General features: G+C 35.8%; 1 protein-coding gene across 2 annotated transcripts in view; it reads left to right on the plus strand.

Annotated features, from left to right (window-relative positions):
* Window positions 1–16,558, plus strand: part of TFAP2D (transcription factor AP-2 delta) — a 51,555-nt gene that overhangs the window by 15,505 nt on the left and 19,492 nt on the right. For both annotated transcript variants that reach the window (XM_004424034.2, XM_087437885.1), the window contains one exon: window positions 13,185–13,326. In XM_004424034.2, coding sequence (XP_004424091.1) covers window positions 13,185–13,326 — 142 coding nt within the window. The remainder of the gene's footprint in view (window positions 1–13,184; window positions 13,327–16,558) is intronic.

The following is a 16,558-nucleotide window of genomic DNA, read 5'->3' on the forward strand; positions in this document are numbered from 1 at the left end:
ATGGGTGGATGAGCTGAGTCACAGAAAGGTTAGGGTTAACTAGTGGGGTAGGGACAGAGGTGGAAATATATTCTCGGAAGTTATTTTTTTCCAATTTACCTTTTCCCTTTTGTTTCTTCTGTAAGGACTAAACTTTACGTATTCTCATTCAATCTTCTAAAAAGAAGTATTATTGGAGACTTATTTTTAACTTTGTGGGGGAGCTTTTGAATGTCAAAGGAGAGTTCTTCTATAACCCAGAATGCTATTGTTTCAAATAAGAGGGACCTTTTGCATCCCTTAACTCCCCATATATTACATTAGGACCCATACACATACATACAAGTTTTAAATTTCATTACTATGTGCTATGTTCTCTGATATTTTTATTCTGTTCCATATTTTTGTGTTCTTTTTAAGTGCTGCTTGCAAACCCACTAAATTTATTTCAAGATTCACTGTTGAGTCATGGGTCATGACCACCAGTTTTAAAAATCTACAAGTTGTCTCAGGACATGAGGAGAACCTAATATTTGAAGATCAAGGACATTCTATGTAAATTAAAATAGGCTTCATTCTATCCCTGGGCTGACAAAAAGAGCAATTTCCATGGTTGAGGACTCTCCTATATATTTCTATTCCCACATTTCAGTTGGGTTGGTGGTGATAGCTGATGACTCCTTTCTAATCAGCATGAGGCCATTTTCTGCATTAGGTTCACAGTCCTTGGAATCCTGTAGCTGATGCTGGATGTATACAGAATAATGGTGAGCCAACTCTGATTTATCAACCTCCCGGGAGGTTGAAATAGTTGGTGCTTCTCTTCAACACTTTTGGGACCTTCATCCTTTTTGAGCTAACATGAGTCTGATTTCAGTTCTTTCAAGTTCGTTTTGCTCGTACAGTTTTAGGTGGTAAATTAAAACTTCACCTATTTACCAGTTGTTGTTGATAAGACCTTGAATTGACCAGGTCTTTGGGTGGTGCTTCCCCCTCAATCAAATGTTTTTGTAAAAGCCAGCAACATTTTAGATTAATTTTTTTTCAGAAATTCTAAAACTAGATTCCTAGTTGTCAAAAATGGTCCATCAGCTTTCTTACAAATCTATGGTCTTGTGGGAAAGAACACTATTTTTTTCCACTCTTTTTAAATTTATATCTCCCCTTTATCTCCTGCATTTTCTACAGTAACCCATATGTGCATTTTAATCACCAATACCTAATAATTTAGTTTCTGTTAAATGTCACTTAAAACTGTTGATTGAAACTTATAGAGTAGTCTAGCCATGACCTGACTAGTTGTTTCTCAAACATTCTGATGGCCCAGTACATTTCTGGGATTCAATCACACTTCCCTCCCCATTTTGAGCACAAGATAAATAATATCTGATTGGCTTTATTTCTCATAGAACAGACTTAGGAATAAATCTCATGAATGTCAAACTCCTATGACTTTATAGTACTTGTCTCTGCCCCTTTCTGGGGAAGATTTGAATACAGCCTGGCCATTGTTGCTGTTTTGACAGGAATCCCAAAGAAAAAGTAGTGCATGAAGACCCTGCTGGCTCTTGTGCAGAGATCATTTAACCTTTATAAAGACCCAATCAATGAACAGCAAAGTACCTTATGATAAGGAATGAAATTAGCAAATGAACATATGTTTTTCAAAAACTACTCCTGTCACTAACATAACAGTGGTTTCTTCATGATATTCCTAGATTTCCAAGCTTGCCTTGGGTTTTCAGTCATTTTGTTTTTTATTATTTTATAATCATTTTCTCGTGTATTTCTTTAAAATGGAGTTTCTCTACTAATAGCTCCATCCTAGCATCATTCTCAAATCAACATATTAAAGTCATTATCTTAGGGATTATTTTAGAGATTTAAAAGAGAGGGCTATTTAATGCAAATTTGTAATATATTTAAATAATTCATGACAATTCTGTTACAAATATCATTGCACCTAGTAAGAATGGGAGGAAGAACTCAAGACTGACTTCTTTTCACCTGACAAAGTTATTTGAAAGTGAACATTTAATAAGGTATATATTTAGAGTGGGGATTTTTTTGGCCCATATAACATAAATATTTTTGAGCTAGAATGAGCTGTAAATATTTGAATCTAGAGTCCCCGAATGTAGTACTAGATCATATCACCTTTTTAACCATATGTCTTCTTTTAATGAGATTTAAATACATAACTAATGGTTTGTACAACTTCTTGTGCCCCACTTTATCATAGGCCTGAAGTTCTTTTTATTTCCCCTTGTTAATCACATTGCTATAACTTCTTCTTTGTCCATTCTGGTATCTATTTTATCAGAGAGATGTCACTCTCTGGAAAATACTGTGGATTAGAGTTGCTTAACCCAATGCACTGATCTTCCTGAGATCTTGGGCTAATCTCAGACTCTTCTACAGTGGAAAAAATTCTGTCTCTGGAAAACAAAGAATTTTGCCAATAGTATCATTGTAGTTCAAATACTCTTGCTATATATTTATCATTTATTAATTGGAAACTTCTGTAGCTGCCTCCCTTGTATTTTACTCCAGAATAATCTTTGCAGAGTTGGTGGTTGTTAAAACAAATATGAGGAGTCAATTATATAGTCATGCCTGCCCATCACCCCCACCTCACTTAAGGTTTTCCAAGATGGCCAAAGTTGCAGAGTGTTGCTGGAGGGAAGTTTTGTTCACTTGAGTGGGGTGCCTTCCTGGGACAGTTTTGCTGAATTTGCAAAAGCTCATATAGTATTTTTAGGCAATACCAGGAGTTCTGAAAGCATAGTTTAAGTTCTGAAAGCTTGTAGTTTGTTATGACAGAAAGTCAAATTCTGTTTATATACATATTTTTTAAAAATAGTGTGGGACAGTGAAGGGTGTAAATATACATCAGCAAAAGAAAGGGGACCATTTACAAATATTGTGTATGCTCTCCATTCACTTTTTTCAAGTTTAAACCCTCTGTCACTATTGCTTCCTTCTTTACTTTCAAAAAGATGTATGCTCCCAGATCCTGCCCTGCATTCTTACCTCTTGTGAACTAATTGTACCACTTGCAAAATCTATTATCCCTTGGCCTAGTACCAAACCCCCATCCCCAATAATATCACTTTTGAAATTTTGTCTGACTTTAAACTGTTCCTTAACCTAACTGAGACTCATTTTCTTAATCTATAAATAAGGGTCTTAATATCTGTAATGGTTAGGGTAATGCTAGCTGTTAGAACAGTTAATTCCCAGATTTTCAGTGGCTTAACACAGTAGAAGCTTATGTCTCGCTCATCACAGTCTGATGTTAGTGTTCCTCATTGGGAGCCTTCCTTCCTCTCACAGTCACACTCAGGGATCCAGAGTCCTTCCATCTGTAGCTATGCCTCCTCTAGGTCCTAGGAGCCCTATACATTCAGTTCACGATAAAGAAAGACATGATGGTGAACGTACACAGCTTCTTACCCCCCTGGACAGGAAGTGACCCACGTTAGTGCTGTTCACATTCCATAAGAACCAGTTGCATGGCCACACCTAATTCTAGAGTGGGTGTGGGGTACACTAGAAAAGGTAGTCACTAGCTGGGCAGTCTTCTCAACAACAACTCTATAGTATATACAGAAAGGACAAATCTTTGACTGTCCAGCACCCATCTCTGCCACATCTGCCTTGTGTGTTTTCTGTAGGATTAAATGCATTCACATAGATTAAACACTTGGTACCAGGTGGCACAGAGGCACTTAATAAAGATTAGTACCTGTCCTCTAGATTCTTTCTCCCTAAACAACAGTGTTACTTAATAGCAAAATTTACTCAATAGTTAAACTTTAGCCCTGGAAGAAAATGGAAGATTGAGTAGTCTAAGGCACTAGGTCATAGCAGTTAAGAGTGCTTCTGACATCAAATAACCTTGTTTGAACTCACTTCTACTGCTTGCTGGCTGTGTGCTATAGGGAAAGATACATAACCTCTCCGAGCATCAGTGTCCTTATCTATCAAGGGTTAATAATAGTACCCTCATAAGGTCATTGTGAGAGTTAAATCAGAGTGTTTATAAAGCACTTAGCATGGTGCCCAGCACAAAGCTGGTGCTTAGTAAATTTTAGTTATCCTTATTCTCAAATAAGAAAGCTAAGGCACAGTGAGATTAACCATTCTGCACAGGATCGTAAAATTGGGAGCAGCAAGGACGAGAACCCACGTCTCCCGGTTTGCAACACCACCACGTGTGTTCCACTTGGATTTGTATTTGTGGCGTGGATTATGAACAGTTGCATTGCTGAACTACTTCTGAATTTAACTAAAGTATAACTAAGGGATAGAAAGAAAGAATCACTGTGGATTGCACCTCCCCTGCTGCTAGGAATCCTGGACAAGTGTCTCGAGCTTTCTTGCATCCACTAGCACAAGTTTTTTAAATCTTGATGAGCCCTCTGCTGCCACTTAATCCTCCAAAGTTAGGATGACATAAAATCTTGATTCGTTCCTCTTTTCTGGAATAATTATCAATACAAAACCTTTTCTTTCCACTCCAGCCAAATTAACCAAAGGTAAGAGAAAGGAATGCTATGATGTGGTGCTATTTCCCCTTTTTCTTTCATCCTGAGCCTATGTGATTGCATTTCCAGGAAACAAGGGAAAAGAACAGACTTGGCAATGAATTCTTTCCTGTAGATGAGGTATAGCGAGTATAGGTATATCCAGTTTTCTTGATGTAGTTATCCATGGCTTTTTACTTTAGGAAGACATATTGTTCACTGCTTGAGGCCTGTCAGATTCAAACACCAAAATCCTTTTGCCAAGTATTGGTGGTAATGTATACACAGAGCATGCTCATCATTAGTTGCTCTTCTCACGAGATTTAGGACAAAGCTGATATTCTCATTGTCTCCACATGGGTACGATGGGTTTCTATGGACGTGTGAAGCTTAATTCTAGCCTCCAGGGACTCACGGCAATTGCAGGTCTGAAAGGACCATCATCCCAAAATAACTCCTGCACTGGTCATTCCAGACATCACATTCCCACATTAGTCTTTGCTTTGGCATAAAGGTTTCTTCTAAAACCATACATGATATAAAAATGGTAATAAATTGACCCTCTGTCATAATAACTCTAACTGGTGCTCACTTTAGTCAGACAATCACTTGGAAAGGCCCAATCACTAGGGGACCCTGGTGTTCCCTTTGGCACACAAACACTCTGGCATTGACAGTGTCTTCTTTGCATTTCAGAGCTACCAGTGGAATTGGGCTGAGCAATATAAATGCTAGTAGAGCCTATGTTAATCATTCATTTTAAGATCTCTCTTGGAAGATGGCTTTTTTTCAGACCAATGGGAATTGTCTAATCTGTAAATTTCTCATTCTAAGTCATGGAATAGTTTCTGTCTGAGATACTTTGCTTTGATAACTGGTAATTAGAGAACAATTGGATGTTGTTGTCTAATATCTAAGAACGGGTGTTTATCAGAATTTTCAGTGATTGGTCTCAATGAACCAGGGATTGTATCTTACAATATTATGGACAAGTGGACACTATCTCAGAAAACATCTTCTTAAATCATTTGCTTACTTCCTAATATTACTCCCCTGACTTGCATCTTATGATTTCATTCACTTTTAGGGGGGAAAGCTGTTTACATCTAGAGGCAGAGGAAATAGGCTACTACATAGATGCCTTTGTGTCTATGTGCTCAAGGTGTCCTTAAATTCCTGCTCCTACTCATGGTGACTGAGGCACAAGAAGACAAATGTATCCAAGCCATTTGGCTCAGTCCTGCTCTTTCCCTATGGTCCAGTTCCTTACACATACTTGTGAATCGTGATGCTCACCTAAAAGTATGTCTCTGCATTGTTTTCCTGGTGATTTTATTTTCTTTTTTACATTATTCTCTCTTTCAAACTTTATGCCTCAAGTAATGTGCTTCTCAAACACGCAGTTTCTGCTTTCTTCCATTATTTACATTTATCAAAATTCATAGATATGCTAGTGAAATTGTAGACTGTAATCATTCCTATTGATGTCTAACTCCTACTGACTAACAATGGAAGTTTTGGAATTGCCCATGTTTTAATTTGCAACAAATATTTGAGTTTAGAATTAAATCTTCTAAGAACAGGGTCAGAGAGTAATTTTGCTTTTGAAGTAATATAATTTTAAATAGATAATTTATACAAATGGTAAAAAAACTCAAAAATTACAAGAGTGTATAGTGAAATACCTCCTTTTCTTTTTATTCCCTGGTCATTCAGTCTCCCTCCTGGAAGAAAACAATTGTTATTGGTTTCTCTATTTCCTTCCAAGGATATACGTGTGTACGTATGTTTCTTTTTTATTTCTAAAAGAAATTATAGTGTTCCATACACTCTATTTTGCATGTTGGGTTTTTTTTTTTCACACCTTATGTTAATGTTCCTTTTTTTATTTTATTTTTTTTAGTGCTTACAAGTTTCCATTCTTTGAAACACTCATGGTATTCTATTGTTTGAGTGCATTACAATTTATTTAACCAGTCCCCTACTGAATATCATATAGGTGTTTTCAATCTTCAGCTATTACAAATAGTGCCACGATGAGAAAACTCACACATAAATAATTATGCAGATATGCAAGTATGTCTATTCGATAAATTCCTAGGAATACATTGCAGGGTCAAAAGATATTTGCATTTGTAATTTTAGCAGATTATTGGAAGATTGTTCTCCATAGTAGTTGTAAATGTATAATCCCATCAGCAGTGGGGCTGAGAAGCATTGATGTGACAGAACTTCCCTGTACTCTAGCCCAAGCAGGGTGCTATCAAGTTTTTGATCTTTGCTAATTTGATTGTTTAAAAAAAACAAAAAAGCTACCTCTATTATAAAGGAGGTTGACTATATTCTTAGGAGAATTTTATGAGCTTTTCTGTCTGTTCATTTGCTTTGTCCTTATGGGATAATTGTTTATATTTTTCTCATTGATTTGTTAAGTGCTCATTATATATCAGGAAAATTGGTTGTATGTCTCTGTGTGAGTTGCAACACACTCTCACCCCTGGCTCTGGTTTGTCTGTTTGTTGTTATCAGTTTTTTGTTTTTGCTTATTTGTTCAGGTTTATGTCATGCAGAATTTTTGTTATTAATATAGTCATATTCCTCATATAGTTTATTTCATGGCTTTCGGTTTTTATTATAATACTTCAAAAGACCTTTTTAATTCCAAGATTTCTCCCATGTTATCTTCTAATTATTTTGTGGTTCTATTTTTTATTTTTAAGTCATTGATCCATCTGGACTTTGTTTTGTTGTGGGATGTATGGTATAGATCCAATTTGATTTGTTTTTTTTCCAGGTGGCCACCCAGTTGTGCCAACACCTTTTGTTGATAATCCATCTTTTGCCTACTACTATGAAAAGCAAACATCATCTTACACTAAATCTCCCTATACAAATATACTTTTTCAATAGACTTTGTTTCTCTAATAATGCTGTCTCTACTTCTATCACCACATTTCCTTTTCGGTTTCTAGAGTTTATACTATATCAGCCAAATAAGGCAGAACTCATCATGCAAGAGGCCAGAGAGAGGCCTTTACAGTTTAATATTAACTCTGTGGTGACTGCCTTCCTTTTGTATAAGGCACAGAATCCTTGTATTTGGGGAAGATGTATAGTTAATCCTTACAGAACGCTTTCCCTTCCTTTTAGGACAGTGGTTCTCAACCCTAGGTAGAGATTACTTCAGGAGCTTTCAAAAAATGCAAATGCCCTGGCTCCCTCGATAAATTGATATGAGGAGGAACCCAGACTTTTTTTTAAACAAATTCCCAGGTTATAGGAGTAGTAAGGGTTTGAAAAACACTGCCTTCAAGTGTAGTCTATTTTATTAAATGGTTTCACTGAAATAACGATATACTCTATTTTTAAGGGTTTTCTGTATCTTTCATTCTTGCTAGCAATTCTCTTTTGCTCTAGTTGTGCACTATATTCTTTGGAAGGGGTGCCTCACAAGACTATTGTGATGATTAACCAGAAAAATACTTGAAAGCTTTTCCATTCAACGGATGTTTACCGAGTGTCATTATGAATCAGGTGCTGTGCCAAGTGCAGGATATGCAATGGGGAACAAGACTATCGCTTTGAAAAACAAAGTGTTGGTGTTTAAACAAAATCATCATTAAACTAGGGAACTGCCACATTATAAGGCACCTATGTATATCACAGATCATGTGATATATAGTATTGTACAGTGCATTCCTTTCAGAATAGTTTGGGAAACCTGCAACAAATGTATTAACTTTGTCCTTCAGCTCGAGGGTTTACTGTAGCTTGATATTAGAAAACAATTTATTTAATGTAATATCTTATCCAGGTTTGAAAATATTCTCAGATTTGCTTTCTAATGGGTATTTCTTAGAATAATCCCAGAGATAGATTTGGATGTGCTATTTCTCCATACATGTCAATAAAGATTGTAATCTTACATAGATATGTGACTGGAATTTAGCACATATGAATTGTTGCTTTTATTTAATAACTGGGTATTGCAGTACTAAGTTAAACCTAAATTGTTTTTTAGGCAATATTGTTGTGGTGACAGTTGGTAAGATTTATCTAGTGAATAATAAGGTAGGAGTATCCTTCAGTATAAATTAGTGTACTAGATATTGATTTTTTGTTGTCTAAAGTACATTTTTCCCTAAAACACAATAATTTTAAAGAAGGAAAAATCCTTAATGACTGTATAAAATGTTGAAAATCAGGTATGTTTATTTTTCTTTTAAAATGCATTTAGATCTACCTGTAAAATAATGTGGGAATCCAGAATCTCAGCCAAATGAGCAATCATCTTTCTTCAGAAAATATTTTTTCATTAACTTTCTATATCTGGGCTGCAGCAATGATTGCCATTTAGATTTTTCCTAGTATTTTCCCCTCGTTTTTTACTTTTTGCTTTTGAGTGTGAAAAATGTATGCCCTGAAACTAGGGAGCAAATTCTCTTTTTATGTTCTTCCCATATTCTGTAATTTACTTGTGCCAGCTTTTTGAGAGAGATACTCAATATGAGTCATCAATTGCTCTTGTTACTATAAAAAAATGAATATCTTTTAGTGGTTTCCACTTTTTCGGAGGGGAGGGTGGCACTGCTTGGCATATATAGCCTAAAAGCCCTGCACTCAGAATAATCCTGTCCAAGCACTAACCCTATCCCCCTAAATATCCATGTATCCTACCTCAAAGATATTAATTCTTAAAGTGACATGATGTAAAATGGACGTACATGCCAAGGTTCTTGTGTTGCTTCAGCTGTGGGGGGACCTGGTTTGTCAAGTGGCACAATACATTGAAATAAAGGACTAGCTTAAACCTATTCTAAAAAAAAAAAATAGAACTAGGGCATCTTACCTCATCTTGAGCAGAAGTAAGGGGACAGCAGCCATATTTGCTGTATAACAGAAGGGAAGAGGTTGTCGGCCCTGCACAGATCCCTCTTTTCACCAAGGTTACTGCACCTGCTTGTCTTTCACGTGGGTGTTTTGTCCCACCACAGAGACAGAGAAACTGTGGATCTTTGTTTTCACAAATCACTCAAATCCCCTAAAGTCTTCTTCATATGCTTTTCTGATCCTAAAATTTCTATTTTTCTTAAAGCTGTTGACTCTAAGATACATGGTGTACAGGATTTAACTATAGATTTGTCATCGTTACTGAATATCACGTGTATTTTAATTCATGGATCCTTTTATTTATTCATTCTTGGGTCCTCACACACAAAAGCTTTTGTAGCATGATATACACATTTTAACTACATATCAGAGTGTCTTCACTTGCCACTTCTTTTGATGTAGCATCGCTATACATCCAGTAACAATGTTATATCGCAAGCAGGAGACAGCAGTAAACAGAACTAAGACAAGGAAGGATCTGGCTGTCAGTATAAATGTAAATAGCAGCTGTTCCCTTCAAACTGTTTTTAAAACTACCACACGGTGAGAGCTTTGCATAAAATGGGCCAGATCCTCAAGAATCAGGTTTTAGCACAAAATTTAAGAGGCAGGCTGCCATGCTCCTGTTTGCACTGTTTCATTTCTCCCACTATTGCACAAACAGTAGAGGAAAAAATATATATAATAGTTTCTCTTAAAATGTTATTTAAATATCTATTTCTGTGTGAGTATTGCAAAATGCAGTTATATCAATACACATAACGACTTGCCGTACAAAGATGACACTATGAATTGAGTTATTTTGTTAGTTGCAAGATGCTTGTGAGTCCTAAGGTCACATGAGTTTATCCTCTCAGAGGTCAGGTGCTGTGGCCACTATCTGATGGGTCAAGCTTTAAGATGTTTTACTTCAAATTTGAAGTTTCTTGAATTATCTCCCTTCTTCATTTTTCTAGCAAAAGTGATCATCCTATACGGCGTTACAATGTCCTTTTAAAAAAAACCTTTGTGCCATTTCTCCTGGCAAATATGCCCATATTTTCTTTCCTAACTGGTTAGGGTGCAAAACTGCTGGTACTAAGAGCTTTGAAAATATTGCTTGTACATTACAGCTTTACCCTAAACTGTGATCTCCAATAACTAGCACTCTCCAGACTAATCAATATAGCGATCCTTTCCATCATTTAGTTATGTCATCATTCTATTTACTAGGGAGAACAAACAATGTTTTCTACTACATGAACATAAAAATTTTAGCTAAAGTCCTGCCACTGCTTTAAAACAAAGTGGGGTGGGGGGGAACCATGATCAGATGGTTCACAAAACATTATCTGATCTAATATGTTTACCTCATTGTAATATTTTTATATTAAATTAGACTTTTCCAAGGCCTAGAACAGGACTTCTCACATTGTGGGAATGAAAAAAATTGATAAGGACTCAGTGAATGGATGAAAAACTGAATGACAACATTGCCGTCTATTGGTAATGTAAATAAAAATTAAACGCATAAATTCAAGAGTCTCATTTTAATGCTTTGTTAATACTTGTACACATTGAAACTTCAAATCAGGATATTAACTAATATCTGCATCTTAGTCATAGTGCAGCTTTCCATTGTATAAACGTGCTTTTCTGTCAAATACACCAGTTCCCCACCAGTTCCCATTTACTCAGTTGGCATAAATCTTAGTCTTATTCCTTCTTCTTCTTAATATAGATCAGGGAAAACTTTTGAGATAAAGGCTTTTACAAAAAAAACTATAAGCAAATATTGAACTCCAGTTAATTGCACTCATGCTGAAGTTTTTAGGGAGATATTGAGGTTTACAATTTAGTCTGAAATGCACCAAAATTAATATAGATTGAAGAATGAGTAGAGGTAAAGAAAGATGAATAGATATGTGATAAAACAATTTTTTTTTTTTGTGAGGAAGATCAGTCCTGAGCTAACATCAGAACCCAGCCGCCAGCAGCGGAGCGCGCACGCTTAGCCGCTCTGCCATGGGTACGACCCCATGATAAAACAAATTTAGTACAACATTAAGAGTGGGCATATGGTGTTCACTGTCTAAGTCTTTCAACTTTGCTATATGTTTGAAATTTTTATAATTAAAATATTCGGAAAAAATCGTAAGGAATTTATTTACATTTTGTTTCCTTAGGATTTTTAGTTGTAAGAAAAGCAAGGTATCCAAGAATAATTTAAGGGAAAATTACTCTCAGGATTATATTTTCTCAGCTCTATACTATCCTAAAATGTTTTCCTATTTTCGATTGTTGGCAATTTTGTCATTCTTTATAAATATGAGTTTCCCAGTTTGAAGGATTAACATTTCTTTTTTCTATAGAAAAATTAATGTATTTATTAAGGAAACTTTCATTGATATTAACTAGCCTATTTTATATGTTTATTTTGTATACCTATAAACTTTTCCTTCCTCTCTATAGTAATATTAACGTTTTTATTTCTTCCTGGTATTAATTCGTACACTACTCTATTATTCTATGAGTATAAAGCAGGATGAAATTCATTACTTCTCAGACTGTTACTTTGGCCAACCACCAAACAAGGGTTATATGACTTGCTCATCAAGCCTGATTATTTTTTTATTTCTTTATGGCAAAATTTGATTGACCATGGAGCTGTTGAATCACCTCTCCATGATTACTACCTTCTCCTCTTTTTGAACTTACGCAAAACATTTTATCCCTAACACTCATTTGATACTAGTAATGCAATAGCTTGCATTAAATCTAATATCAACATAATGTCAATAAACGTACAGATTATAGATAATGCTTATATAGGTGTGATATAAATTATAAAATGCTACTAAGGTGTTTTTTGTGTTGTTGTCGTTGCTGCTGTTTTTCGTATGATTGTCATCTTCCTAGAAACGGGGACCATTTTTGATGTCCTTTTAGATCCCCCATTACTCCTACTGAGCACTGCACATTGTGCAAAGTCGGTGCTCAATATACAGGTAGTGAAATCCTGCTTTATTCATGTGTTAATGGTCAAGTAAGATTTGGCTTGCTTGAGCTTTAAAAATACTAACTGTTGTTTTCCAGACTGAATTCCATCGCCAAATATTACTTTGCTGCTAAGCCATTTTTAAAAATTTACTCGGGTTTCAGATTTTGTGAAAGAATAAAGTTATGTACAACAAAAGCATTGTACATAGTGCTAAAAGGTTCTGAAGCCTACCATAGAGCCTGATGATGCTAGGACCATCATTATGCAATATGCTCTCTTTAGCAATATAATGTTATGAAACTGATGTAATTTATTTATCTCCTTTTTCAAAGTGTTCCAACTTCTTTGGAAAAGTTAAGACCCTTTGTTGATATTTTGATAAGTCTCATGAAAAAGATATCTGAATATTTTGGATGTACTGAAAGTAGGTTGTAGGTTGAGCAGCAACAAAATGACATGCCCATGGAGCTTTTTCCTTGAGGGCATTAATACATAGGATCTCAGATGTCGCTGTGGTCTGATGGCCAGAGCCTCGAGGGGAGTCAAAATTCCTAGACTGTGGTTCTGGATTTTCCCCTCAATTTTCCACAGACTCCTGCCTGGTAAGTAGCTTCTGTTTCTCAGTTTCTCTTCATCCCACCCCACCCCACCTCACCTCCAAAGTCCTTTCCCTTGGATTGTTTAGAATGAATAGGAAAAATGATCCATCTGACCACAACCGGGAATGAGGCTGGAGAAAAATATAAGGTGTATTCTTGTTAAGTTTGGACATTCATGAGAAACTGACTTTTATTGTCTGCCAACAGGGGAAGCTTTACACTTGGCTCGGGATTTTGGCTACACTTGTGAAACAGAGTTTCCAGCCAAAGCGGTAGGCGAACATCTTGCCAGACAACATATGGAACAAAAAGAACAGACAGCAAGAAAAAAGATGATCCTAGCGACCAAGTAAGCAGAAGGGGGAAGCCTCTATATGCCTTCATTCTCAGTGTTTCAATTTTCTTTGAATGAGGGAAACAGTCTAAAAAGCACCAGTTCTCTCCAACAAGAGGGTCTCACATACCAGCAGCTAGATGTATTAAAGAAAGACCCTCCCCAACTCCCCCACACACACACTGCCTTGTGCTCATAGCGAGACTTACAAACTGCCCTTGATAAGTGATGGGGCTGTCATTGACACTGATGAAAGTTCTTAGGAAACCTCTCCAGAATATGCAGGTATGCCTAGGAGAAAAGCATGTTTAGAAGACGTAAATTCCAGGCAAATATGCCATTGATTGATGTATAATTTGGTCTAAGCCACTCACTGTGCCTTAATAAATGAGGCTAAAGATCTTAAAACACTATGAGTGTTTGGGGAATGTGAGAAAAGATGAGGACCCAGATGCGTGAGAGGTAACAGGGAGACCTCTGGGACCAAGGATAGCCATCAATATCCCCATCTTTTCTTGTGTATAATTAAGCAAATAATCCCTGTCGTGCCCCACCCCCTGGGGTGGTATTGTCGAAAAGAAAAGGGATAATGTATATGAAAGCTTCTGAAAATTGTAGAAAGTCCAATTAAAATGTGAATTAAAATAATAATGGAAATGATGTAGGAAAGGGGAAGCTTGCATAATATGACTTTAAATTCCCTCCACTTGAAAGTTCTTTGATAATTAATGGAAGAACTACATTTGTTGTGTGAAAACCCAGCAGAACAGTCAATACAGCTGCAAAGTCACATTCAAATTTTTAGAGAAAAATCTCTCAGATGGTAGCTAATTCTTGCTGTCTTCTCTTTATTAAAATGTCTTTGCTACATAGAGACCATTATAATCTTATCTAATTTCCTAACTATTCGGATTTTAGAACTAATAGTCTCAGATGGTTACATTACCATTTAGAAATTAGTTTCTCATTTGGGGAAAACTTTTAAAGGGAAAGTATAAGGTAGATAGTGTTAAAGATGTGGCTTCTTAGAAACTGATGAAAAAAATGACTTTACTGTATGTTGGCTAAAAAATTTAAATTGGCTCAAAATGCATAAAACCAAAACTAAATATTCTTTCTACAAACTTCTAATGTCACATAGGTTTGGTTTTTTTGTCTTGTTTAGTTTTTTACAAATTTAAGGGTTTATGTGGGACCCCTGCTACCTAACAGGCTTGCCCAAGACAATTGAGTCCCTTATTTGGGGTTTGTGCTCCTTGTAGCTGTCACTGTTTGGGTTTAGGATATATTTATACATTGCTCTTCTGAGAGTACTGGATGATTCTCTCATCTTGCCCCAAAGAGAGGGAAAACAAAAGGTGGTGGCAAAAAGAGAAGAGAAAAGGCGACACAAGGATAAAGGGGAAAGAGAAAATGAAGATCAAAAGTTAGAGAAAGAAAATTGTAAGGCAGATATAAAATTTGGACTTAGAATTTGGGTATAAGCTTCATGCTATGCAAGGTCCTGAAAACTTGCTAGTGGAAATACCTACACCTGGACTTTTTGCACGGTTTATCCCTGGGAGTCTTCGTACCTATTTTTCTTGTGTTCCTTCCCTCTTCTAAATAGTTTATTGACTCAGAGATGTCTTCATCAGTCATATTTCAGTTTCTCCACAAGGAACTAAAAGCGTATGTAGTTAGTTAGTTTGAATCCTTAATATAATCTCAGGAGAAATATAAATATTGTTATGGATCAAGAGAAATATACAGTTCTGGAAGTTAGGTAATACCCCCCAAGTGTTCCCAAAGGATAATATCATTCTGGCTGTCAGGATCATACCAATCTCCCAGTATGTATACCCATGTGATACCTCTGAATGACAATCTTATCCCCAAATACAAATTATCCAAGAGAAAACACCTTCATATTTTCTACCTCAAAATTACTTGATGTGGTCTCATCGTGCATATTCTAAGACTTTGACCTCCTAATCCAGAGAAATCCTTCTTCTTGTCCTCCTTCCCCCAGGAATCGTTCTATAACTGTTCACCCATATGACACACAACAATGCCACCATTAATATTCCAAACACAAGTTTCCATTTTATTTGGAGCTCCCATCATTCTGTTGAAGAGTTTGGGAGTCAGTGCATTCACACTGATGCTAAGATTACGCCTTTACAGAAGTAAATGTTAGAAGAACTTGAGGGAAGTAAGAGAAGTACTTCCATATTTGTCAGTTATGCTGAGACATCTAGCTTAGAGTGGTGGATTCAACTAGGGAGTAATATTTTTCTTTTACCTGAGATCTAAGTAATATATATTATTGTAGGTGATATTTTGAACTTTTATTTCGTAAAATATTGTGAAAACATATAATTTTCTTTGATCCCTTTGCCGGTAGCTAGACATTTGCAGATCATTCAATGTCAAGCAAGAATTGAGTTCATTAATTCCAATTACCTTATTTTACAAAAGAGTAAATAGACCATCAACTTCTAGAAATTAGGAGACAGTCTTTATAAATTTTTTGTCTTTTTGGTTATTTATACCCATCCTGTCTTCTTATTAGACAGTGTGAAATAAGAATTAAAGAATCAGAGACTATGTAGTCATAGCAAACATACACAATACAAATAGTCATCAATATAAGTACATAAATTAAGGGATGTGTAGAAATAACATGCCTTTTCTGCAACATATGAATTGATCCAACATGTATTCTGAGCAGTTTCTAAGTTTCCAATGGTAAAGCATTGGATATTTTCAATTAAAATGCTCAAAATTGAAATTAAGTAGCCTACACAGATATTCATTGCATTCTAGTCTGCTCATGTTTGTTCACAAGACTGTGAGAATTTTTATCAAAAATATATATGAAATCCAAAATTCTTGGATCAGAGATCCAACTGCTGATCTGTGTTGTCAGATTGGCTTATGTATTTCTTTTGTACTTCTGTGAATAACAGATCCAGTTATATTTAATTATATTGCCAAGTATACAATCATATGAAGACCAATGATTAAGTGCTGTTGGCCTCCTAATTCCTCTTTATTTCTAGTGTTTTGTTGATTAACCAAATATTTTGGTGTAATTAGACAATTACTGAGGAGGAGGGACAGAAACTGAGAATTTTTGAATTCTAAAAATGTACCAGACAAAACATTTATTTGATTCATGAAAACACATTTAAACCTCTTCACTGAACATAGAACTAAATATGCTTAACATTTGATCTACATTGCAGTAAAGCAGAATAGTTAA

This window comes from Ceratotherium simum, chromosome 13 (genome assembly GCF_057802395.1).
Source record: "Ceratotherium simum simum isolate JZ-2026a chromosome 13, ASM5780239v1, whole genome shotgun sequence".
Taxonomy (NCBI): Eukaryota; Metazoa; Chordata; class Mammalia; order Perissodactyla; family Rhinocerotidae; genus Ceratotherium; species Ceratotherium simum.